Genomic DNA, 26437 nt, shown 5'->3' with positions numbered 1-26437 from the left:
ACATAACAGGCCTAGCGTAGCAGAGCAAGGCTGCTGAGGCAGATGTTGGTGAAGTAATGCTTGGCTAATGCAGAGCTCAGGAAACAAATAAACCTTTGTGAAGCATATGTCCCCTTAGAGTAGTAGTGAGATATGTCCCCTTAGTAAAGAGTAGCAAACATATGCATTTTGTGCCTTATTGTGCCATGGTTGTACGTTTTTGAATTATGTAGCTCATGTGTTCTTCTGAGCTCCTCCACATAAATATTCCTCTCTGTTTTTACTGGCACAGCTGTGACGCATCTCGCCTTGACACAGATATGAGCGACTGAGTCGCACAAGGCTTCCTGAGCAAATCGTAGCAGCGCGTTTCAATGGCGACCTGGGCCGCAGGTTATGTGCTGCTGCCTCAACCGCCTCCGTTTCTGATGTATGGCTGATAATTACTCGTGCCACACCTGCTCTTAGTTACGTTCATTTTTAGCACAGGTATTTAAAGCCCTATTGTTCTGTTTTTGGTGTTTGACCCTGTGTGTATTGCACGTTATGCTTCACGCAAAGTATTGTCTGGTTTTGCTAGTTCCTACGCTGTTGCGATTTAGTTTGTTTTGGTTTCGGTTTTGTTTGAATTGCAAATAAACACCTTATTCATTATGGAGACTTGCCTCGGCATCCCACTCCCTCAACACGTCTCCTTACATGTATTATATTACTATGTACTGCATTTAATGGATGCTCAGCCCTTTGCTAATTTATGCATGTATCAGAGACTCATCAGTGATGTTAAAAAATTTAGATTAATGGACTCTCTCACTTTGAATAGATTATAACCTTTTATGTTCTGTAATTTGGCCATCAGAGTGTCATTCGCTTCCCCTCATTCACAGCATTGCTTCGTTGTCTCCTTAATATTTGTCCTTCATGCGAACCGGCAGTTCTGACTTCGCATAATGACACACACACTTGTTCTTGCTCTTCTGACTCTCTCTCTCTGTTCATGTCTTTATACTTTGCTCTCTCTTTCTATAGCTCTCCCTCTCTTGATTCCTCTCCCTCTGTCTGTTTCTCTCTCTCTCTCTCTCCATCCCTCTGTCTCTCTTCCTCTTGCTTGATTGCTGTACAGTGACTCAGCACTAATGATGTGTGCTGGCAGATGCCAGTACACCCCCGACCCCCCCCCCCCCCCCCCTGTACGTTAGCATTCTATCATGTTATCGTTCTTGCCTAATTTTGCACTCACCCTTGTGACCCATGCTGCCGACCGCCTGCCTCTGCATCCCAAATCCCTCAATACTTTGCAAGGGAGGTTGCAGTGAGTTAACATGTGGACAGATTTGAGAGAGAGAGAAGCAGAGTGGGTGAGCAAGGAAAAAAAGACAGAAGGAATGAGAGCTGCTGGAGAGGAGGAAATAGTGAGTGGGTGAATGAATAAAAGATGAGAGAGAGAGCAAAAAAGAGAATAGCATCAATGAGGACTTGTGGGGGGTCTGCTTAGCAGACTTGTATGAGCCTGCCCTCTTCATTCAGTAATCCCTGTCTGTGGCGGTAGCTGGATATGAGTCTCATCTCCTTGGGGCTTATCTTGGTCTCAGCGCTCTAATCCCTGCACAGCTCCACAGGCACACCATCATTACAGGGCAGCATGTGCACTGCAGGTTTCTGAGGATGACCGGTGGATGGTAGGGATTCGGTGACTCGCCTTCTTGAACAGTCTATTGCGTTCCACTGCATATTTTGCAGGTCATTGTTTTTGCCATTGCTTGTTTCAGAAGTGGGTTATGTGTGATGACACACTGCACGTGCATCTTATTCACAGAGATATATATATATATAATGCTGATACTATGCTGACTGTCTTTCTACTGTATATTGTTCCACAGATTTGTGTATGAAAAGGTGCATTATAAACAGAACAAAAGTGCTTTTTTTCATGCACCCATTGAATATGTCTCATGCTGTGTCTGTTTGAATGACTAGGAATTGAACATTCTTTTGGTTGCGACCATAATGAGTGACCCCAGGTGCTTGCTGTGTGCTGCTACATGTCATTCACTTCGATGCCACGCTCCATCTTATGTAAATGTTATGTAACAGGTCTCAGCAGATGTTGCATGTGACTTGGCTGAAATGACGGCAGAGGTCATTGAAGAAATATTCTGTGTAACATCACAGAAACTATTGTTTCATTCAGACTTTAAATTTTACAACAAAGAAAGTGTAGTCCTAAAACTGGGTTTTCACGAGTACAAAATCCGAGTAGTTATTGCTGCAAAAGTCATTGTGACGTAATTCCCAAAAGATGTGCTTTTAACACAGACCAAGTGCTGATCAGTTTATGTTAGGTAGTGGGTGCAGTGAGTCGATCATAATAGAGTGCGTGTGCAGGAATTAAAAGTGCAGGTTGACGTCATATGAGAGAACTCCTCTGGGCACTTGAATTTATTTACCAAAACGGGTCATCTGCTGATCCAGTTCTAAACCCATCTGGTTTGTTTTCTTAAATTCATGCACAACAATTTAGTTCTGATCATGATGACATGCATTTGTATTTATATTGTTTATGTTGTTGGTCTATGGTACAAGGTAACCTCCTTGCAGTTGAGCTATTCTGTGGCCAGGGTATCATGCCCATTACTTTGCATTTACACTTTATGCATCAGTTCAGTAGAGCTTCCCCTTTGCAAATTGACTAATTTGGTTAGTCCAGTCACTATATAGTGCCCCTAAGTGTCTGGTTCAAATTCAAAGCCTTCTGCCCATTTCATGATCACTTCTACTTTATTTATTTTGTGGGGGCGTGGGATGCACAGCTCTATTTCTAATTAACGAGGTTGTTCCTGATTCCGTAACTGATTCTATTCAGTTTGCAGACAGATATTTGGACAGAATACCACAGCAGTGACGCACAACAAATGGATGACAATATCACAAAGCATAAGTTTAATGGTAGGAGGAGCTCTTCTCTGATGGCATTTTGGATTTGATTTTTGAGTGGAGCAGAGCATTGGCAGTTATTTGGTGGTGACTCGCACTCGCAACTATGTCTTGCCTGTTCATCTGACGCTCGGACTCTGCTGGCCCGATTTTGCAACCTTTGTCGGTGTTGCTATGATGATGAGGTCTCATTCTCTGGTTAAATTATGTCCCAGTTTGTTTTAAATGTGTCCTTGGGGTGGCCGAAAGGTGGCTGGCAGGGACATCTGTGCCTCTTTTACTTTGGCCAATGCTGAACTGGAAAGTCTGAACTGGCCTGGGAGCTAGTCATTAGGATATTACTAAGATTTAGTTTGGATGGGTAAAAAACATTTGGATTAAATAGGTATGTGTGTATATCTGTTATACTGTTGGCTATTTTTCAATCACACTATAAATTTGCCTTTATAAAACAATCATTTATGTATTGTATTGTATTGTATTGTATTTTCTTTTTGAGATTGTCACTAACTTAAAGAAAAAATGGCACTTATTAAAAATCATGCACAGACTCGGTGTTTATCCTCAGTATTAATGTTTTGGTACTTTCGTATTTCAGATGGAGTATGGGTATGCCTCGGCTCTTGCCTCAGTCGTGCAGAAGAGGTTTATGCACTGGTCACACAAAGATTTCTGCTTTCTATACTATCACATTTAAGCATAAACCCTCATTTCTTCTTTTGATTGCTCGAATAACAGTTTCTTTCAATCAGAGCCACTAGTGTATTGTTTAAAGACTATATAATCATGAAACTGCTGGTCTGAGCTGCTTTGTGGCTTACCACACACATTCTCTCAGACACTCCCAGCTGTATAGTTCCAATCCAGTCAGCACAGAGATGATGCAGTGTGGCTTGAGGACTCAGCAGTCTGTCTCCAATAAAACAAACTGCCTCTCGCTTTCTCTTCTTAAACTGAACGATTTACTACCACCAGGCCTGCTTTCTTCTGGTCTCTCAAGCACTTGTGTGTGTGTGTGTGTGTGTGGGGGGGGGGGGTTTTGTTTTGTTTTGTGTTTTTTTTCTTAAACACAACCTTTTTTGTGTTTTAAAATGCTTGTTTATGATGCACTTGCTACTGGGAGGGGTTTTGGAATGAACATCGAACTGTGTTGCTGTTTTAAAATACGTAGGCCTGCTTTGTGTTGTTTCAGGGCTTTGCCTTTTAGAACTGCCTGCTGTCAACCTTACAGTCCCGTATATTCGGTTTTTTTTTTATGTTGAGAATCATTTACGTTTGTGTCTGTTGGTGTGTCCTATATGCAGGCTGTGCAATGAGACGCGAGAGTAAGTTATAGCCTGTCCTCATGGAAGTCCACAGTGACACCTTCTGACCAACCATAGTCCTTTCTTCTTTTTTTATTTTGGACTGTGCAGGTGTGACTGTTTTATGATGTGGTTTATGACAATGGCCTCATCTCTCATCTCTCTGTCTGTGTGTGTGTGTGTGTGTGTGTGTGCGTGCGTGCCCAGGCCACTGGCTGAAAGGCAGTATGATAGCTCTGTGAGAGCTTTAGGATGGCTAGTGAAGGCTGTACAAGTCCAGGGCCTGTGGTGCATCAGATTGACCAGCAGTTCCTGATCTGCAGCATATGTCTGCATCGCTAGAACAACCCTAAGGTCCTCCCCTGCCTCCACACCTTCTGTGAAAAGTATGTGCCTGTATAATGTTATATTTAAAGTATTTTGTAAATATAATAAGTCTTCCTTACATTTTAAAATTTTGACTAACAAAGTTAAGGCATTAACACTTTAATTCTTATTTAACATGTTTTATGTAATCATTTATATTTCTCTTATGCTTTTATACAAAGCAATTTACAATCATGGCTGAGTATAACTTGAGCAATTGAGGGTTAAGGGTCTTGCTCAGAGGCCCAACAGTGGCAACTTGGCAGTGGTGAGGCTTGAACTGGCAACCTTTTGTTTACAAGTTTAGTACCTTAACCACTGAGCTACCACTGCCCACTAATATGGTAATATGATAATCCATGATGCTGCACTTCAGGTTTTGTTTAGATAAAACTAACATAGTGTGCACATATTGCAGTGATGAACGATCTTTCTTCTGAAGGATTAACGTCATCTCTAGAGTCATCCCTAGACTCGTCTGATGATGAGACACTGTCCACAGACAAAAATCTAGACAGGGTTTAGGGCAGAGTCCAGTGTCAGCATAGTCATGTCCACTACAGAGGTGGACCACACACAAAGATGCCCATGGTAAACTGGCCCATGCTGCACAAAGTTACTTGGTTTCACCTGCCTCAACAGTGCCATGTGAGAGACTCTTTACTTTGGCAGGCCACACTATGAAAAAGAAGAGGTCAGTTGTGTTGTAAGGGTTGGCACCAGGCCAAGGCCCCCTCCGGCCACCAGAGGGAGGCCTCGAGTCAACCACGCCACTAATCAGGCTTAAAACCCAACAGCTGGGCTAGACCTTATATAAGCTTATACATGTCATCTGAAAATGTCAGTAAGTCTAGTTGGCCAGAGAAACTGGTTAAAAAGAAAAGTAGACTTTATGAACTTGTCACACAACTTCACTGTTCAACTTCACAAGTAATCTTATTCGACTAATGTTCAACTAAGTGTTTTTGTAATAAAGTTAAAAAACAAAGATTCTTCATGTTTATCATGCATTCCTTTATTCCAATGCTACATGTATTTGTTTTATCTCCCCTCCCAAGTGAATATTACTATTTTAATATTGTATTAATATTTTACTCTTGTATAACATTTCTTAACTTCATAATTAATCATGAATAACCAGTCTCTTAGTGTAATTAACTTGATAAATGTCTTTAATAGATTGACACCATTATACAAAACATCTTGTTTCTTTTGTCTGCCAAATGATGTCAAACTCTAATATTTTGAACAACCTCTGTCATATAAATGAGACTTATAAACACTACCATACAAGCAGAAACAACTTATTTCTACCTATATCATGATGGATTTCTACCTATATCATTCTTTTAATTCTCTTTAGTTACATTCAGTCAACAGAGCAGAACAGGATTCCCACCATTGCCTTAGCAAATTAAAAAGGATACCCACAGAACCTCTTTCTGATAGTCCTATTAGAAACGCTACAGTTTAGGTAGTTGGACTTGGTCCTATATATATATATATATATATATATATATATATATATATATATATATATATATACACACACACACAGTTTATACTTATGTAGACAACTGTAGACAGTGTAGATAATTAACACTGTAGTCACTGACATAAGTTTGTACAAATGGCTATTTATATAGATATTCATGTACTAGCCATATATGTGATATAAAACCTTTATGAAGTCTTTAACAGGGATGTTCATAGCAATCATGTTTGGGGTGAGTCATAGCTGATCGGTTTCTTCGGTCCGTGTCACGTGGGGATGTGGTCCAGGTATCTGCAGAACTACACCCCCTCCCGCAGCCTGACACTGTTGTATCCCGTGTGCCGGAGGACCTCCATACTGCCGAAGGAGGGCCTGACAGCCCTGCAGAGCAACTTCATCACGGGCCTGATGGAGGTGCTGGAGACGAGCCCGTGCGGAGGTCAGGGAGAAGAGGGGCACGGCGGGCCGCACCCGACCAACACCTCCACTGCGGGACGGCTGCTCTCCTGCCCCAGTCACGAAGGCAATGTACGAGCCCTAAGCATATGTGGGGTGGTCCCACTAAAGCAGCCAATACCCTAGGTTTCTGTTGTTCCGGAAGTTTACGAAGCTGACTTGGGGTTTTTTTCAGTAACAGTTTACAGGGAACTGTAGTAATTTTGCCAGCAAGATAGACATATAAGACTGTGATATGGTACCCAGTCATAAAGACTATGAAAGACTGAAAATACCTGTATAATAATGGGCCTTTTCTGTAAAGGGAAGTTTAAATGTTTTACCATGTCCAGAATGCCAAAATAACAGAAATAACAAATAAAATCTCCTAAAAGTGATTTTACAAACCATGGAATTCGGCATGTTGGTCCAACATTCCCATTAGGCAGCACTGGACTTCAATCTTAACAATGACATTTCTTTTTCTTTGTTTGTGTTTTTGGAAATTTTGTGTTTAGCACAAAAGCTACTCGTGTGCCTGTATGTGCGTGTGTGTGCGTATGTAGAAAGCTTAGACAAGGAACTGTGTGAAGGAGTATGTTAGCTACAGCCTTATCACTTGGAATGTTCAGCATCTAGTTTTCATATACAGCAGTGCCCAAAGTAGGAATGTTAACATGCCAAACTCTGAGGGTGGCGTGGCTTTCGGCATGATGTGGAAATTTGGAGAATTAGGCTGATTCCACAAGACTGGATTATCCACTGGATTGTCTTTGTGTGTGTGTGTGCGTGCGTGTGTGAGTACAGGTGTACACACATGTAAAATTGAACAATAAAGAAAAATAGAGACACAGTAAATTGTTCTATTATATTTTGCCAGAATATGTTGTGCTCACCTGTCACAAAGCTCAGCCTAGCCCCCCCCCCTCCCCTCCCCTCCCAGGTGATGGAGTTCTATTGCTTGCCGTGTGAGATGGCAGTATGCAAGGAGTGCACGGGTGGTGAGCACTCTCAGCACACCACCGTGCCCCTCAGGAACAAGCTGGAGCAGCACAGGCTCTCCCTGCAGGAGCAGCTGAACGCCGTCAAAAACAGGTGAACAGGTGTAGTGGTGTGAGGACGGGGTCTGTGACAATGGTAATATTCATTTACGACGTTTTAGAAGCCGTCGTTCAGGGTGACTTAACGACGCTTTCTAATACGTGTTAATGTAATTTAACCGTTGAGTTGTAAATGGTATCATGCGCCTTAGTAAATGGTGAAAACCAGATAAACCTGCCAGTGCCTTTGGAGTACACTGGCGGTGTTGGGCATCAGAGAGAGAGAAAAAAAGATAGATGTGGAGAGGCAGAGGAAAAGTCAGCAACAGGGAGAGAAAGTGAGAAAGAAAGTGAGAGCAAGGGAAAGATAGCAAGAGAGACAATCAAACACAGATGAATGGAGACAGAGAGAGAGTGGGAAAGAGGATGAATCACTTGATCTCTCTTTTATTCTGCTCAGGCTTCCGGAGATTGATTCTGCCCTACAGGTGCTGTCCGAGACCCTGCAGCAGATGGCCAATCAGAAGAGCTCGATCGAGCAGGACATCCACACCACCTTCACGGAGCTGCAGCAGACACTCGACATGCGCAAGAAAGTTCTGCTCATGGAACTGGAGGTCAACTACGGGCTGAAACAGAAAGTTTGTATCACGCATACTCTAAAATAATTAAATTGGTCCTAGAATACTAACCTAGCATAGCTAATATACAAGCTTCTCCTGTAAAACTAAATACATCAAGGATGATGCGCTGGACATTTTCATGGATAGCCTCCCTCACACATCAGACTTTCCTCCCATTGGGTGATATTAAGGTCTTCCTGAAGCTGAGTCACAAGTGGCGATGTGAGCCTGTATGAATCTCAGTGAACGACCTCCCTATCCTTATGATTTAACAGATATGTCTGACATGCGACACCAGTATTGCCTCAGGAGTACAGTACAGTAGTATTGTGTGTCTGATAAAATGTGCGGAGTCTGTGCCTGAGCAGATGGTTGTATCAGACAGTTGGTGAGCTCACCAGGCTGGTGCTACTATTCTCACCATGGTAGGAAAGTCTTACTTGCTTGTTTTATTCGCCTGTCACCACATGTCGCGTGTGTGCTTTGCTGTGCAGGTGCTGCAAGCGCAGTTGTCCTCCCTGCTGCAAGGCCGTGAAAGCATGCATGATGGCTGCACCCTGGCCGAGCGGGCGCTGCTCCGTGGCTCGGGCGCCGAGCTGCTGCTGACGTCCAGGCAGCTGGGCGAGCGCCTGGATGAGCTGGCCGGCCACTACCTACCGCTGCAGCCCGAGGAAAATGCACAGCTAGCTTTCATCGCTGAGACGGAGGCCGTGCGTGCCTCCATCCGCACACTGGGTGCCGTGAACATCAGCGTCTCCTCCGTTGGCCAGACGGGGACGCCCTTGGGCGAGGGCGTACAGGGCTGCGTGGTCGGGCGTCCAGCCCGCATGACCGTCACAGTCAAGGAGCATGAGCCTGACGCCGCTGTGGGGAGGAAGGTCAAGACCCTGGGCCCCGCAAATGTTAGGCAGCGCGCCGTTAAGCGGCCCGGAAGCAAGTACAGCTCAGGGAGGAGGAAGGAAAACCCCATTGAGGACGACCTCGTATTCCGGATCGGTATGGACAGTCACTGCTGGAGGAAGCAAACCTTCAGAGAAAGTCTAGTGAATAGCCTTAAACAGATATTCTGGGCTTACGCTAATGTAAAACGAACAAGATGGAAAATAAAAACTTATTTTATGTGTGTTTACAATGGCACCACAGAGCAAATAGGCAGTATTGTAAATAAAAATTATGTAACCTTTAATTAAAACAATGAGTAAAATTTGTTTTTGTGTTAGGATGAAACTGTAATGGGATTTTCTTTTACACAGTTTATATAAATTTGTATAATTTGTATATAATATGTATAAGTTGATCCTTTACATCTTGTTCCATTGCACTGATTAAGCACCTTTTCTGAAACAACAAATAAATAATCCTGGCTAACAGTTTAATTTGCAAATACTTGTGTATTTGTGTGTTAACACACAATATGTGTGTTTTTGAAACATTTACAATACTGTCTCCTTACTTAATAAAGTCTTTTAGCTGTAATACCTACAACCAAGCAACTGAAATGTGGTGTTTTTTTTATATATTCAAAAGTAGAATATTCAAAAGCAGAAGTATATCAAAGTATGGAATATTTGTACTGTTATTGGTAAAAGCTTTTTTTTGTCTTGTGATATAGGTACTAAAGGAAGAAATAAGGGAGAATTCACCAATCTGCAGGGTGTGGCTGCCTCCAACCTTGGCAAGGTCTTAATAGCAGACAGTAACAATCAGTGTGTTCAGGTAAGCCAGTATCACTGCAGATATGCAATAATGTTTGTGAAAAATACATAGCATTATTCATTACAAGAAAGAAGCACTTACTGGGACCTTATGGAGTTTTTGTTGGTTCTTATTCTTGTTTTATCCGCTTGTAGATATTTTCCAATGACGGGCAGTTTAGGAATCGCTTCGGAGTACGGGGCCGGTCACCAGGGCAACTCCAGCGGCCCACTGGCGTCGCCGAGCACCCCAACGGTGACATCATCATCGCAGACTATGACAATAAATGGGTCAGCATCTTCTCCAGTGATGGCAAATTTAAGGTGGGTGAAGGGCAAGACAAATGTGGCTGTTATCCGCTAACAAATCAAAACGGAGATCTTTGTAAACCTAAAAAAGGCTTGCTCACTCTTTTTGGTTCCCTCCCCCAGACAAAGATTGGCTCGGGGAAGCTGATGGGTCCCAAGGGTGTGTCCATCAACAGAAACGGCCATGTCGTCGTGGTAGACAACAAGGCCTGCTGCGTCTTCATCTTCCAGCCAAACGGCAAGCTCGTCACCAAGTTCGGCAGCCGCGGCAATGGCGACAAACAGTTCGCAGGTACTTCCTGCCCTGACACTGGCAGCAGATCCCTTCTCCCACCCCTTCCATCTTATGTTTTCCAGGTATTCATCTTTTTATCTTTTCATCACTTCATGTGCCACTTGATAAGGAGAGCCATTCAGGAACAAAGGGGGGAAAGGGAATGTAGAGACTGATTACAATGCACTCACAAGGCATTGCTTGCAGTTGTGTGTAAATGTTGCAGTGTTTACACTCTCTGTCCGTCTTCCTTCCTCATTCTGTCCTTTTTGTAGGTCCTCATTTTGCAGCAGTTAACCAGAATAATGAAATCATCATAACCGATTTCCACAATCATTCTGTGAAGGTATGGGTTTACATTGCTTTCCTTTTTAATTCATGCTTTTTAAAATCTTTTTGGTTTTTTTTCATCTACATACGATCCAGATTTAATCCGATTGTTCCATTTTTGCGATGCCTAATAACTTGTAATACTTAAGTGGCTGGGAGTTGGATGTACTTGGCCCTGGTCTCTGGGCAGGAAGGTCAAACTAATTTCCTTCTCCCTTTATTTGTTTAAAGTGTGATGTCACTAATTCTCCCTCAGTCAGTGTGAGGTCACTAGCTCTCACATTCACAGTGAGTGTGAATTAGTAATGGGGGAAAATAGGAATAAAATCAAGATAATAGTCAAATGTAAGCTACTTTAACCTGCAATTTACAGGTTTTTAACTCGGAGGGAGAGTTCCTGCTAAAATTTGGGTCTAATGGCGAGGGGAACGGCCAGTTTAACGCGCCTACCGGAGTCGCCGTGGATGTTAATGGCAACATCATAGTAGCTGACTGGGGCAACAGCCGAATACAGGTACCAAAGACCTGTACCACTCACCAGTTTTCCAGTCAGAATCACTCAAGACTCATTTCCCTGACTATGATCAGTAGCCATGAATTGCCTCAAAGCTATAATCCACAATCTGTCAACCTAACATCTTACTGCTATGTCTGTACCATGTGGTCCATTACCACACAGAATAACTTTGGCACATTTCCTGTAGTGTTGTTTCCTGTAACATGCTTGCAGAGGGAGGCACACAGCTGCTCAACAGTACTTAGGGGTTATCAGCTACATCTGTGTCTGCCCCTACTTAAGAAGAGCTTGCAGGCTGCCTCATACATAGATTTTGATTTAGTCTGACACAAGGTTAGCTGGTAAAAGTGCGAAACATCCAAGACTGTACATCTCTTGTCTGGCAAAGAAAGAAAACTCAAGAAGAGCTCTCTTGAGTTTTCTTTCTTTCTTTGCCAGATCAAATCCCTTAGAGTTTCTCTGATTTCTGTCATGTTTTCTAGAACTTTGAATCTTTTTTTTTTTTTTTTTAATGGTGCAGGATCATGTCTGTGTTTCTACATTTTGCCCATCAGTTCTTTAGTTCTCCAGTTTTGGTGTTCTTGGTTGGGAGTAAGCATTACTTCGTGTCTATTTTCTCCCTCTTGTACAAGCTCATCAGCACCTCTTTTTGTTCCTTGTTTGTTCTCCATATCTGGACCACCAGTCAGGACCACCAATCCATGTTTTGTATTCCCTCTCTGAGTGCACTGTAGCATCCTTCAATAGAGAGCTTAGGGTTTCACACCTCAAGGACATCATAGAAAGTGGTTCTGACCCATGAGCAGTCCTCTAAATTAATCGTTTTAATTATCTTTTAGAGTGGCTCTGCACTTGGGTCACCCCCACCACACACACACACTTGCTCACCATTTCTCTCTCCCTCTCCATGGGTGGGTGGCTCACGCTGTTTGTACAATGTAAGGTGACCTAGGTTTGTTCACAACTCATGCTGAACCCCATGTTTGTTCTCCTGTTCTAGGAAAAGAATGCAAAAACCATTTGACTTTAAACACAATTATAATGGATTCCAAAAAGCCCTTGTTGAATTTATTATAGACTAAAAGTTTCAACTGTTATGTACTAATGTTAAGCCTAAAGATGAGACAGCAAGAATATCTTACCAAATCTGTTCTTAAGTAAGGTTATGCAGTATCTATACGACATCAGGTGGCACCTGTCCGACACTTCACTGCTTACAATGGGCAGTCCTTACACATTACTAGAAATTAAGTGTGGAAAAGCTCTCCCATGTCTGAGACAGCAAATTATGCAGACTCACTCTCACTTACAAATAACTGTCTTATATAGTGTATATTTATATATTAATAAATGCATTGTATAAAACAAAGTGTTTCACATAAGCGTTTATTGATCAATCCAACAAGTGCTGCTAAGCTTTTATCAAAAGTGTGTTTCAAGTCCCGGTGTTCCTTCTTTCCAAGTACATAATAAACATGCTGTGGCAAGTGACCATATTACAAATCCCATAGGTGCATACGATTAATAATAATGGAACATTCCTTTTTTTATATATATTTAATAAAAATGTGCTTTTAAAAATATTTTTTTAATTAAAATTTTTTTTTTTTTTTTTTTTTTTTTTTTACATTTGCAGTATCAAGGAGTAGTTAATTGCCTATACAAAAAAAGGAAAACCATTCCATTGTTTTTTCACCATCCATTTGCTCCACTCTATCAGATGCTCAAAAGGTCTTCTGTTCTACTTCCTCCACACTGGCTCTGTAAAACTGCATTATAAGGGCCCTTTATTCTGAAGTGTTCCTGGATAGTATAAAATGTTCTGTAATTGGATATGTCGTGTTCCAGGTGTTCGATGGTAGTGGCTCATTCCTGTCCTACATCAACACGTCGGCGGACCCGCTGTACGGCCCCCAGGGGTTGGCCCTGACTTCCGACGGCCACGTGGTGGTGGCCGACTCTGGCAACCACTGTTTCAAAGTCTACCGATATCTCCAGTAGAACTCCAGAGACAGCACCCTCACACCACTTTACTAGTGCACGCCCATGGTACCATCGTCTGTCACCTCTGCCCTTTGACCTTTGACTTGCCTCCTGGTTAGGGCATAGAAGAAGTGTGACATATATCTTTAGAGGGAAAAATGGGCTGTGAGTTGGAGGAACTCTTCAGCCTGGGAACTGAGACTGAAAACTGCTTTGCTGCTTTATAGTACGGTAACTGTATGGATATGGTTGTTTTCTTATATCATAGCATGGATATCATGAATGGATTTTTTTTCTAATAGTTCCACCTTCTATGGTACTAAGAAATTAATCCTGAGTGTAAACTGTTCCAGATAAGGGCAAATCTTGTTTTAGCCATTTATGTGCAGGCACACCTAGCCTAATATTAGGCTTAATATGTGTGCAAAATTGCACATTTTACCATCTGATTCTGTGTAAGAGGTTGACTGTAAAAAACATATATATGCAATGCACTTAAATATAAGAGAGATATTTAAAGGCATGTGACATCCTGTGCACCATAGTGAACACACACACTGCAGCAGTTAGATCCTCCAGCTGAAATCAGGGTCAAAGTTTAGAATTGTGCAGACACTTTACTAAACTTCTCACCATGTTGCTCAGGGTGTGATGCCCACACAGAGTGTGTGAGTGTGTGAGTGTGTGTGTGTGTTTAGGCAGTTGACCATATCCAACAAGAAAGGGAAGCACTTGATATTTGACAGATATAAACTATTTGAGCTGAGGGGATTTTTTCATACTGTTATGTTGGAGATTTTGTTTGTAATTAAGTTACAGAACTTTATTTCTGATTTCTGTAATTAAGTTACAGAACTTTTATTTCCTCATGCTTTTTTGTCCATTAGTGCACTAAACAATCTGTCAACAACTTCATTGATTCACTTTAATTACATGACAATTGGATTGGTCCTTTGCTGTTTGAGTCTTGTCTCTCTGGTGGTTTAGTTACCGTCATTAATAGACAACCACCTGTGTTAGTCCATTCACATAACATTTAAGCTTAACTTTCACATAATGTCATTGTCTACCTATATGCCAGTACCTCCTTAATGTGGTATTTTCATACATTCCAAATGAAGTCTTTTGCTCCACTTATCACAACACCTTTTAGGCACTGCCTTCTGAAACAAGTAACATTGCCATCTTGCAGATGCATGTTTGATGTGTAACAATTTTTAGTCTGAAATCTTTAGTTATACAACCACTTTTTTTTCCTCATTGCTTAAATATTGTAGATAACCTGAAGAGATGTTACACTCTGTGGGGAAAAATATATTGTTTTATATGTTACGTTGGTATGTTTTTTCTTTTGAGCTGCACATAGCTGGGTTATGATGAGTGCCTACTTTGTGGTTTTATCATTTTTGAAAATCACAGGTGTGCTTTAAAATAATATAACAAATATAAGAATTATCTCACAGTTTACTTGCACTACTTGTATATTACTTGCAATAAAAGTGAGTCACTTTTTTTGTGTGTATATAGGTTTTACATGAAAAAAATAATGTAGTAAAAAACTAATACATTTAATATGCGAAATGTTTGCATTTTCTTTTTTAACATTTTTCTTAAATTTAGTTTAAATATGTAATAAACAAAATACAGTAAAGTGATGTATAGTATACACTAATGGTCCTTATGTGTTTTCATGCAGAAAAACAGTGGATTAACTTTCTCTTCCTCTTTGGTATAACTGCCAGATTGAAGTCTCACTGACTCCCTTTCATGGCTGAGCAGAATATCATAAAATGAAGACCAATTGGTGTTGCACATGATCAGAAAAATAGTTTACACTGTCTATCAGATTAAGGAATCCATGACAGATTAAACTGGCAATCATGTCTTCCTTTCATTTTGAGATGTGTTTTTTGTACGTTTTATTTTTTGATTATTACTTTATTGACTGCCAGAGACAGTCAGGATAGATATTATCAACTGAAATTTAAATAAACCGGTGTAAATATGAAGGCTACTTTTCAACCTTTTTCATCCCAAGCATACATAAAATAAAACATCTTGTGGCAGTGGTGTCATGGCCAAGGGTCATTTGTGTGGTGGAGAGACAGCCTGGATAAACCAGTGGGTGATTACAATTGGTTGCACCTGTGTGTGATTACCGGCAGCCCACTTATACCACTTTCTCGTTGAATTAGTTATTAAACGGTGAATGGCTTTAATAGCTATTTACTGGCAGAACACTGAAAAGCCTAACTGAGGAGTGAAAACCTGCTCAAAACGGTTTCTTTTCCCATTCGTCTGTGTTTTAAAACAAAACAGGCTCTGTGTTCTCACCTCTGCCTCCCCTGTTGTACTCACCTGTATAAAAGACTCACATATAAAAGATAACAATCAGACTGTGTTTACAAAGAGGGTATACAAGCAGAATCATGAACACATTCAGCACATGCATGTATCGCTTAAAGACAAATGATTAAAGAGCAGGATGCAGGGGGACTAAAAGGTCTAGTGTGAACTAATCTATCCATCAGACTTCCATCAGGTCTTATCTGTCCTGTTAAAGTATTAGCTTCTCCTGTGGAACTAAATTGGATTGGAACTAAATTCCAGTCAAGTGGTGATTTAGATTTTAGATTCTTTGAAGTAACAATCCTATACTTTGATAACAGCTTTGCAAGCTCTTGGTGTTCTCTTAACCAGCTTCATGAGGCACCACCTATGATGCTTTTCCATCACATATACAGACCACTTGTAGGGTGATGAACTAGTTCTCTAAGAAAACTATTTACTTTTAATGTGTCCTGCATGCACAGAGCTTGAAAACAAAACCCCTCAGTTATCTTCTTACCTACTCGACGTCTGGAAGAGATGATATTCAATTCTATACAATGCATGCTGTGTTCCTATACCATACCTCAAAACCCCTCATAAACAGGAACTAATCCGTGTTCCTACTCCTTCCAGAGAACACCCATCTGCCCTTATTTTCAGTCCCTTACTTGCCCTTGTGTAATCTGTCTACTCATTAGGATAATTTTGTCTCCTGTTCCTAATCATTATTTGTTCCTAATCATTCCTTTCCTATTGACAAAGATATTTTGTTCTTGTTGTCCAGAGTGTTCCCCTTTTGAGCTTTTATTCCTGTGAGGTTTCTTAAGCATGCTCTTAGGGAGGTTTCCTTTAACACTTGTGCCTTTGACTTGATCACTTGGATTGATCAATGGGACCTGGACATATGTAAAGTTGGTTTGTGACAACGCCTGTTGTAAAAGGTGCAATACAAACATCAGGTCTCATACTGTCATTGCAAACTTTGCGCATCGCCACAGTTGTAGTTTAACGTTTGTCAGCCCTCGGGGGGCCCTTCACTGGCCCAGGGCATTAAGCAATTGCATGCCATGTTTTGTGGCATGTGGTGCCTCTGCACTTAGGAGTAAGACAGTGAAAACAATTGGCATACACATATGCAATATCCGCTAATGAGATGTGTGGATGTTGAGTAGACTAAGAAAGTGGTTCCTCTGTACGTCAAACTCAACAAAAGAGCATTTGCCCTGAGAGGTTTTTCGTCATAGACTGTATATAGAAGTGGACCAGACGACAGAGGGTGAAAAGTGAAGACACTGTGTGTCTGATGCTCTCTAGTGGCTGGCTGCAGTACAATTTTTAACCTTGCCCATTCCCATGTAAGTGAACGGCTCAGACAGCTTTCATTTCAAATTATACGTCTGATTTTTTTTTTTTTTTTTTTTAGGCAGTTGTTTTGTTTTTAAGAAGATGGCTACATTTTTCTCAGTCCTGTTACCAAACTCATGTGTCATTTAAAATCATGTCAACTAATTCCTTTGTTTTGACCTCAAGAAAGTGTGTATTTTAAAGAAATGGTTGGTTACATGTTCAAATAATTGACATTTGTGACTAAAAGTCACTATACATTTTTCTAAATATGCAAAACCATAGTTCCCTTTAAATAAGAACTAAACCTCAAATGTATAAAAAATGTCATTTATAAAAACAACTGGATAAATCATGGACCAAATATAATTTTAAAAATAAGTGGTCTACCTTTATTTTTAGAATAACACTTTATGAACACTGAGTAACAGGAATGTGTGTCAATGTGTGTGTGTGTGTGTGTGTGTGTGTGTGTGTGTGTGTGTGTGTACTTTTCTTTCTGCCTGACTCTAGGTCCTTCTTGTATTTCTCCTGTTCCTTCTCTAAATATTTCTCTCTCCTCTCTGGGTCAGCATCACGTTGAGCGCTATAGTTGCTTCTCTGCAGCACTTAGTTGATTGCCTCCCTGTAGTCACATTGTAAAACTAATCTTAAACAACTTCAACACTACTCATTCCTGTTACTCAGTCCTGTTACTCTTTACATGTGTAAAAGGATTAAAAGTAATAGGGCTAAATGTAACAGCACTGAATTTTCAGCACATAATTAGCAAATACATTCAATGTACCCGCATGGCATCCATGCTAATAGCATGAGGTCTCTGAGCACATTTTAACAATGTACCCAAAATGTATGTTTGTACAAAAAATAAGTAACAACTAAGAAATAATTTTGGTAAGAGGGAAATATGCTGAGATTAACCTTCTCAGTCATAGTTAAAATATCATCAAATATACAGAAGATAAATATGAAAAAAAATGTATTTTTGTTCTTCCCATGGCCTTGAGTAGATCCAGATTATGTAATTTCATGATTATCATGTGACTTTTGGAATTTTTCAAATCTTTAAGAAGAGGGATTGTGCTGGGCTAACAGGACTAAGTGAAAACCTGGGGATATGAATAAACTGTGCATATTATTATGGATTTCTTGTGACAAAAAAGACTCTAAAAAAGTTATAACTTTCTTTTTTTTTCTGAAGTGATTATACTCGATGGTGATTATACTCGATGGTAAAGTGTCTAGTTATGGAGCAGGGGCAGGTAACAAATGTTATTTTTTCAGTGATGTATGTAGTTTTTATTATTTTTTTTAAATATATATCTTAAACTTGCTATTACAACAATGTCACTGTAGGTCACTATCATAATAAAATGTACTGTACAGTTAATGTTCATGCATATTTTTACATATAATGTCCTTGGAACAGAAATGGCACACATTCAGTGGCATGGCCCACATATAATTATCACATCACATTTTTATTAATTTGCTTTGCCTTTGATTTTTAACAGAGTGATTTTACATTAAGCTTTTCTTTCTTTTACTCAACTGAAAGTTTCACCTTTACCAGCAGAGGTTCCACTTTTGCTTCAGTTTGAACAATGAAATGGTCTAAATTAGTATTCCAGGTAGAGCACTGTTTCTATTGCAAGACTGAAAGGTTAATGGAAATTAATGTCATCATTTCCTCACACTATAAATGGAAGGATTGGTTTTGCTGGTTTTGTTTTGTTTACAGTAGGCATACATTTAAAATGGACTGAAAAGCTTGTGAGTTAAAGATAGAAAGTTTGGCAGGTGAATAGTTTTAGTGACTTGTTTAGTTTGACCTGTTTCACTTCATCAGACACTGTGCCACTGCATATATTTTAATAGACATGCTGTTACAATGATTCTGTCTGATCAACCCCAACCATGTGACTGAGCAAGGTCTCTAAAACAGCATAATGAGTTACAAGGAGTGTATCCTTTTACAGGAAAATGAAATTCTTGCAGTAATATTTCAATACTGATGTCATCCAAACTGGTAATGTTGCTGTAGTTTAATGTTTGTCTACTCACCCAGGCAGGTGTGTAGGTTTTTGATTGGACTAATTGTGTGGTTAATTGTGTGGGTTTTGAGAATTTACAATGGCAACACTCACCACCGTTGATGTGGACGAGCAAGAAGCCAAGGGTGAGGCACTGGCTGGCGCTTGTTACGCACTGCTATTGTTTCCATTGATTACTGTTTTTCAGTTTTCCCCGATTAAGACAATAACTAGTGTTACTGAAGTGTACTGCCTTGTATAAGCCTTTTATTTTACGCCCCATTTATAAGGGGTTTGGCAGGTGTGTCTGTCTACATGTGTCTGTGGTTGGCTTAATGGGAGGAAGAGAATTGTGCTTATGGGCTACTGGTTTGTTCAGTTTCAGTTTCATTACTTCAGAAATACACTCTATCTGATTAGCCACAAACATGCGGCTGAGCAAAGTCTCCATAGCAGCATAATGAGTTACGAGGAGTTGCTTTTAAAGGAAAATGAAACTCTTGCAGACATATTTACAAAGTCAAAAATTCAGTAAAGATTCCAGCTTGTTCAAAATACTGATGTCATTCAAACTGCTCATGATTGCAAAAATTCAGTTAAAACCAGCTGCTGCAACAGTAGAGGTATTTTAAAGAATATATTTCAGTCAAGACATACAAAGTTTCCCGTCTCTAATCAAAGACTAATCAAGACCATTTTTTTCAGTAATTACAGCTTCCCCCAACCTCCCCAAAGCAAAAAATCTGTTTCTGATCATAAATCTGAACCTACAGATCAACATGACATGAAAAGCAGTGTTCCATCTTTTCTTTAATCTCTTTTCCATTTAATCATTATTAAATATTTTTCTTGTTGGACAAGTTCGCTGATTAAAGCTTGTGAATATTCCTCTGTGGGGTGGGGCAAGATAACATGTGATCAGAGTCATCAGATAAAATACAGACCTTCTCTACTATTCATACAACCAGACCACATTCAAATTACATTTAAACACAGCATGTCCCAACAGACAGGTAAGTGAACAACTATCTGTGCATATAAATGATATAATAATAAAATGCTAGTCACCAATACAATGATGAGTAGGTATTAAACTTTTCTTCCTTTAATCAGATTAGATACTGTTCTCTCAGTAAAACATATATGGAATAAATGTTCAGATAAACCTTCACTGGACCTAGCGTGCATACTACTATTCAATGAACTGCTGGTGGAAAAATTAGATAATGAACAGAAAGATACAAAATCATTTTGGAAGCACAGAAAACTACATAAAAGACAATTGGGGTGAGAATAACAAGTCATTAGGGTGGCAGAAAAAATATATTTGAATATACACTGTAATGTTTATATACTGAGCTTTATTTCTGTATCTAAAGAATACGCATTTCAATTTTGATCTTATGTCTATCAATGAGTTAATGGAGCAGTCAGCTTTTTATCATCAAACAATAAACTTTTAATTTTACAGGAAAGCACTTTTGTTTAAATGGGTTTTGTTTGTTGCAATAAATGGTATGGCTATTCTCTGTGCTTGTGTGCATATTGAAACTGAGATATTGAGCACCCTCTTGTGTTTCAAAAAGACATAACATTAAACATGACATTAAAAATTTGGCATCTATATCTGGCATATAACCCTTTTTTGTATTGTGAAAAATAGTTCAAAATGGCTTTAAAATTTGAATAATATTCAATTATTTAATTTTTTATTTAATATACATTTTTCTATTTTCTAATACCAGCTGACAGCCCTACAGGCTGACAGTTGACAAGTCATGAGAACCAACTCTGTTATGCACATCTTAGGAAAGTGTGATCCATAAATCAGCATTTATATTAAAAATCCACCTTTAAACACTTATAGGTACTTGTATGCTTGCTGATTATATTTCATATGCATATGCCTCACATACTTCCTCACACATTTCAAACATCGCAGGTTAACGAGCTGAGTGGAGCATCACAAGGCCCAGCCGGCAAATAATCTCTTTGAATAGATCATCCAGTGCCATTGAGTGACTTACCTATTCCAGTACCATAGGAAAGCGTAGCATTTCCTTTTTGAAATGTTAAGTATTCAGAAAGGAGATTTACTGTAAAGGCCCTGGAGAAAGCAGCATCAAGCAAGCCAAAATTTTGCTAAACCAAGTGATGTGTACTTACTTTAGCTGGTACTAGCCAGCTTGCAAAGCAATTGTCTTGCAAAGCAAACTATGCCTATATTTCTCAAATAGTTTTTAACTAACTGCATTTCATTTTCACATGTTTGTGTAAAGGGATTGATGCTTCAGCAGCACACCGTTCATGAACTGTTCAGCACCGAAGTACACAGTGTGCCGTGTGCTTTTGCGAACCGATATCATCCTGCAACTTTTGGAAAAAACCCTAGGGAAAGAGGGTTTTTTTGAGGTATGATCGCTGACATAATTAGAAGAATACATTCTACTCATAATATAAAATGACTATAACTGCTTATAAAAATAACTAATAAAATTAAATTAAAAAATACAGATATCAAAAATGCAGTAATTCACTGAAGGGTTAAAGGATTTTAAATCCTTCAAAGGTTTGCATATGTGGCATTTAGCAGACACTTTTATCCGAAGCAACTTGAGCAATTGAGGGTTAATGCTCAGGGACCCAGCAATGGCAACTTGGAAGTGGTGGGGCTTGAATTAGCAAACTTCTTATTACAAGTCAAGTACCTTAACCACTGAGCTACCACTGCTAGAAGTTAAAGCCATGAAAGTGCTAGTTTCCTGCTGTGCCAACTGAGTTTTTAGTGGTGTGGGCCCCTAATTATCATGAGTGTTTAGGGGGGCTTGAACCAACACCCTTCTACTTACTAGTACAGTATCTTAACCACTGAGATACCAGTGCACTAGTCTAAGCACAGAAATGCATTATGTAACTTCACTCTTCCAATATCCTTGGAAAGCACAGCATTTTCTTTTCAAAATGTTAGGTCCTGGAAATAATGATTGCAATTGCTATAGTTTTAAACATCTTGAATTAAAGCTGAAATAAAAATGAGTCCACAATCAGTTCTAATTTCTCTCTCTCTCTCTCTCTCTCTCTCTCTCTCTCTCTCTCTCTCTCTCTCGCTCTCTTTTTCCAACAGACATTTAGAAACCCAGTTTTGTACAAGCACAAAAATCAAGGTGTTACCTCTTAACACAGCTCCGATGGAACTTTGCACTGTCCCTTCACAAAAAGGAAAACTAATACCCATAGAAACAAATACTAGGGACCGACTATCAGCGCTTGATGTTGTGTGGGCTGATAAGTTTGAAAGTGAAAATATCAGCGTTGAAAATGCCAAGGAGCAGGAATCTGAGTTCTACAGAGGAGCTCCACCCCAATGGCTGAACTTCTATTGGGCTGAAAGAGAGAATACCCCTTTTGTCAAAAGAGATTTATATGATGATATACTAAGGAAGATAAATGAGAGTAAATGTAAAAGTGGGAGCATTGCTAATATTAAACTATTCCACTCACCAGGTAGTGGAGGGTCCACGCTGGCCATGCAAGTATTATGGAACCTGAGAAGAGAACTCAGGTGTGCCAAAGTAACACAGTCCACAACAGACACAATGGCTATTGCCACACAAGTGGTGGATTTATTTAATGTAGGAGGTCCACAAAACCAAAACACTGTTCTTCTCCTTCTGGACAACAAGGAAACAAGAGAGTTTAGGAAAGAAATTGAAGACAATATTATCAAGATGATGTCACATACAGTCACTGCCACTATCCCTGTGGTCATAATTTTAAACTGTCTCCACCAGATAAACTTGCCAGAAAGAGAAGCTTTGATCCTGCACAGAAGTCTTTCAGAAGAGGAGAAAACTAGATTTCAGGAAAAGCATATTGAGGTCACTGAAAGACATAGAGACAGGCATTCTCAATTTCATGCCTATAATATTATGAAGAACAATTTCTGTTCATCTGTTGTTTCAAGCATATGCGAAATGATCAAACCAACCAAGAAAAAGAGGAGTCCCCACGAAGACCAGCTTCTGGCCATTTTGGCTCTGGTTAATTCATATGTCCCTGGCTCTTATCTCACACATGATTTTTGTCAGAGGTTTGTTGAAAAGAGGAATAGGCTTGAAGCTGATGACACATTCTCATTGGTGGAGAAAAGGCATCCCTTTAATGACATTCTGGTCATATTCCAAACACAGGAAGGAGAGACACATGTACGAATGGCACACCCTATGATTGCTGATAAGTGTCTACAATTGCTAACCTTGGAAGGTGTAACCAGAAGTAATACTACAAAGAATCTTCTGGCAGAGCTCAGTCACCCAGTGACAAGGTATTTGATGAAAACTTTCAAAGAAATACTCACAAAGCGTCAAATGGGTCAGAAGGGACAGAAAAAATTTTCCAACCTGATTGAAGATATTTCAAAAGAAGAAGGAAAAAAGATGTGTGTTTCAGTGTTAGAACAGGCCTCAGACATATTTGGAACAGATCCATTTCTCCCGCAAGTTCTAGCCCGTTTCTATTACATTGAGAAGTCTTATTTTGAAAGTGCTGAATATTGGGCTGAAGTTGCGATAAACAGGGAAAAGAGCAACTCTTTCATTAGAGACACACTTGGACAAGTGTATAAAAATAAGCTTAAAAAGGAAGCCCCACAAAGTGCTTCAGAAATCCTGCACATTGGGAAACTGGCAACTAAAGCTTTTGAAGATGAGGCAAACGTTGCTGAAAATGAGAATGGACCAGAAATGCCATCCAACTACTTCAACAATAGGGGACTTTTTGGCTACATTCAGGTGGCAAATATCATTTTTATCCAGATTACAAAACTTGACATGAGATGGTCAGAGGTTCTAACAAAGGAAAGCCCCCAAATTTTGTCCAGTTTAATAAACGAAAGTAGATATGAGGAGTATAAGTCTCTCCTTACTAGTCTCAGAGATGAAGTTGAGAATAAATTTAAATTTTTTGAATGGTATCTCACTTACTCAAAGCCAAGCATTTACAAAGATGACCCAGAATATATCTGGCAAGATTGTAATGACTGTTACAGCAATTATGTCATCCAAAAACAGCAGGAAAAAACAGTGCTGCAGATGCTCAAAGAATCAAAGGTCAGCACATTTGCAGGGCTGTACCAGACTTGCCAACACACTTCAGGGGATTTTAATTTGACTACAGAACAATGGCGTGAAATGCATTCACATTCACCAAATGATGCTGATGTAGTACAAAACTACATTCTAGCAAACATCATCTTGAGTCAAAAAGATCCCACATCTGCAGTTCTGCGACCACTGGGAGAACTCCAGTCCCTGCTAAAAGGCCTTTGGGAAGAGCAAAAAGAAAAAAGAAGCCCAGAGTTTTACCTCCTGGTCCTTTTGCTGTTTTGGCCAGATGGGAGAAAGCCAGAAGATAATTTAATAGACATATCAGAATGTCTCACATATATGCATAATGCATTTGAGAATACATACAAAAATTACCTTCACTCACGCTATCTAGTGCCCCTTTTTTTACTCAAAGAAGGAGAGGGACTACAGAGATTCATTCACACATTACAACTTGACAGAACAATGATTGATCATCTAACTAAAGGAGATGACGGACATGAAATCAAAGATCTTTTACGTGTGGAAGGAGAGGTGAGGAATTATAATGTGTTTGTTCTAAGAGGACAGAAACGGATCAGGATTTCTTCCAACCATCCAGCCAGGGTTTGTGGCAACGGACCGGTCTCCTTCTACCTTGGCTTCAGCATCAAGGGACCCGTGGCTTATAACATACGCATGAAAACTGCATGTACCAATGAATGAAAAGGATTTACTATTGATACAGGGGCTGAAGGAGTAGAATGTCTTTGATTTAAGCTCCCAACAAGAGGCAAAAAACTAGATTTACTGTGCATAGAACATAATCAAGTTTTCTATCATTCTGGAGAGTGTTTTTTATTTCTGATCTTTTTTCTTTTTTTTTTGGCATTTTTGATTTATAAGGTGAACATAGAATATATACTATAATGAGACTAGACTGAAATTGGAACTTTTCCCATAATATAAATGGTTTATTTGTCCTTGCATGCTTTATTTGTCATTTACCTTTATTTGTTATTACACACTTTCATATTAGTATGTAGTTTCTAGAAACAAAACTGTGTCATGTGTACCATGTCAAGCAAAAGCATATGTACCTAATTTACAGAATGGAATTGATCTTTAAATTGTATTTCAAAATCAATATTAATAAACTTTTATAACCACACCTCTAAGTTTCCCTCCTGTGAAGACATAAGAATAATGCCAATGTTTCTCTTCTAGGAGAAGTATTTATTTACAAATGTATGATAATGTTGGGGAGAAATAGTAGGATCAGGATTCCATCTCCAGCCACCTTTACACTGTAAATGATTGTTGCTCGTACTAAACAGAAATGCATAGACAGAAGTTTTATATCTTTGGCAGTGTTTTTTATTATTTTGTTTTAGCAAATAAAGCATTTTTGTTTTACATTATACAATATTTCTTTGCTATGCTGGTAACCAAATACTCAGCTTCTCTCTTCCAACTTGCTTGTTTATTTGGGAATTGTTCAATATGTTGTTTTCTTCTGTAAACCTGATCTGATAGATCAAGATTGCCGCTTGCCCTGGAAAAAATAAGTACATGAATTACTCTCAGCCTACTACATACTGTACACTGAATAGTGTGCTCAGTATATACTGTATACTGGTCTGCGTAGTAGTATACAGTATGGTATGTGACATATGGCACATGTCATATAGTGGTTTGGGCAATAGGTATGTGACACATGTAATCCATACTGCAAGGTCATGTGAACGTATGAAGGTTGCAGCCCACTTACGGTACCGTTGCACAACAGGATGCAGTACACCAGAAAGACAGCTCTGGTCACATACTGGAATTATATGGTGGAAGTGGTATATCATCTGGGTATCTTTTGCTTCCTGGTCAAATTTATTTTGGTTGCATACGGCTTACTGATCAGGGGCCCAGTCAGTATGCAAATAGTATGCAATAGGCTATTTTGAACACAGCCAGAGAGAGTCATTACGGATCATGTGATTTGTCTCTCCATTACAACTAATCAGAAATTAAAAATTTCTTTGAATACCATTTTAACCTGTGTTTGCTAGCTAGCTAATTCTCGGGATTTTTTTTTTTTTTTTAACGATTTTAACGTTGCTGCTTTACTCTTCTTGATTTATCATCAAGGACAAATAAAGTGTTAAACAGCTAGTTCATGTTAACATCACCTATACTAATACAGGCACACTTTCTTTTCTTGTTCTGCTACTGACAGCAAAACAAAAAGATGAGAGATGTGTGTATTTATTTCTATGTTGTTACATTAGTTACATTAATTACATGAATCTATTAATTAAATATTAATCTATTAATCTATTTTTGGGAGAGATTGGTTTCTAATATTCAA

General features: G+C 39.4%; 1 protein-coding gene across 3 annotated transcripts in view; it reads left to right on the top strand.

Moving 5' to 3' along the window:
- The window catches only part of LOC113583886 (tripartite motif-containing protein 2-like), a 30388-nt gene extending 5144 nt beyond the window's left edge, over positions 1–25244 (top strand). The window contains exons 2-12 of one of the 3 annotated variants that reach the window (XM_027020483.3): positions 4425–4603; positions 6366–6606; positions 7457–7608; positions 8014–8194; positions 8671–9172; positions 9789–9892; positions 10027–10194; positions 10303–10471; positions 10729–10799; positions 11157–11297; positions 13149–15353. In XM_027020483.3, coding sequence (XP_026876284.2) covers positions 6487–6606; positions 7457–7608; positions 8014–8194; positions 8671–9172; positions 9789–9892; positions 10027–10194; positions 10303–10471; positions 10729–10799; positions 11157–11297; positions 13149–13301 — 1761 coding nt within the window. In that variant the 5' untranslated portion in view covers positions 4425–4603; positions 6366–6486 and the 3' untranslated portion in view covers positions 13302–15353. Of the gene's footprint in view, positions 1–4424; positions 4604–6118; positions 6607–7456; positions 7609–8013; positions 8195–8670; positions 9173–9788; positions 9893–10026; positions 10195–10302; positions 10537–10728; positions 10800–11156; positions 11298–13148; positions 15354–21270; positions 21404–22115 lie in introns of those variants that run through there. The other 2 variants (XM_081714603.1, XM_081714602.1) reach the window with 2 other exon arrangements.
- The last annotated feature ends 1193 nt before the right edge of the window (positions 25245–26437 follow it).

Source organism: Electrophorus electricus, chromosome 5, assembly GCF_041902795.1.
Source record: "Electrophorus electricus isolate QZ-2024a chromosome 5, ASM4190279v1, whole genome shotgun sequence".
NCBI classification, from domain to species: Eukaryota; Metazoa; Chordata; class Actinopteri; order Gymnotiformes; family Gymnotidae; genus Electrophorus; species Electrophorus electricus.
This window is presented reverse-complemented; position numbering and strand designations above follow the sequence as displayed.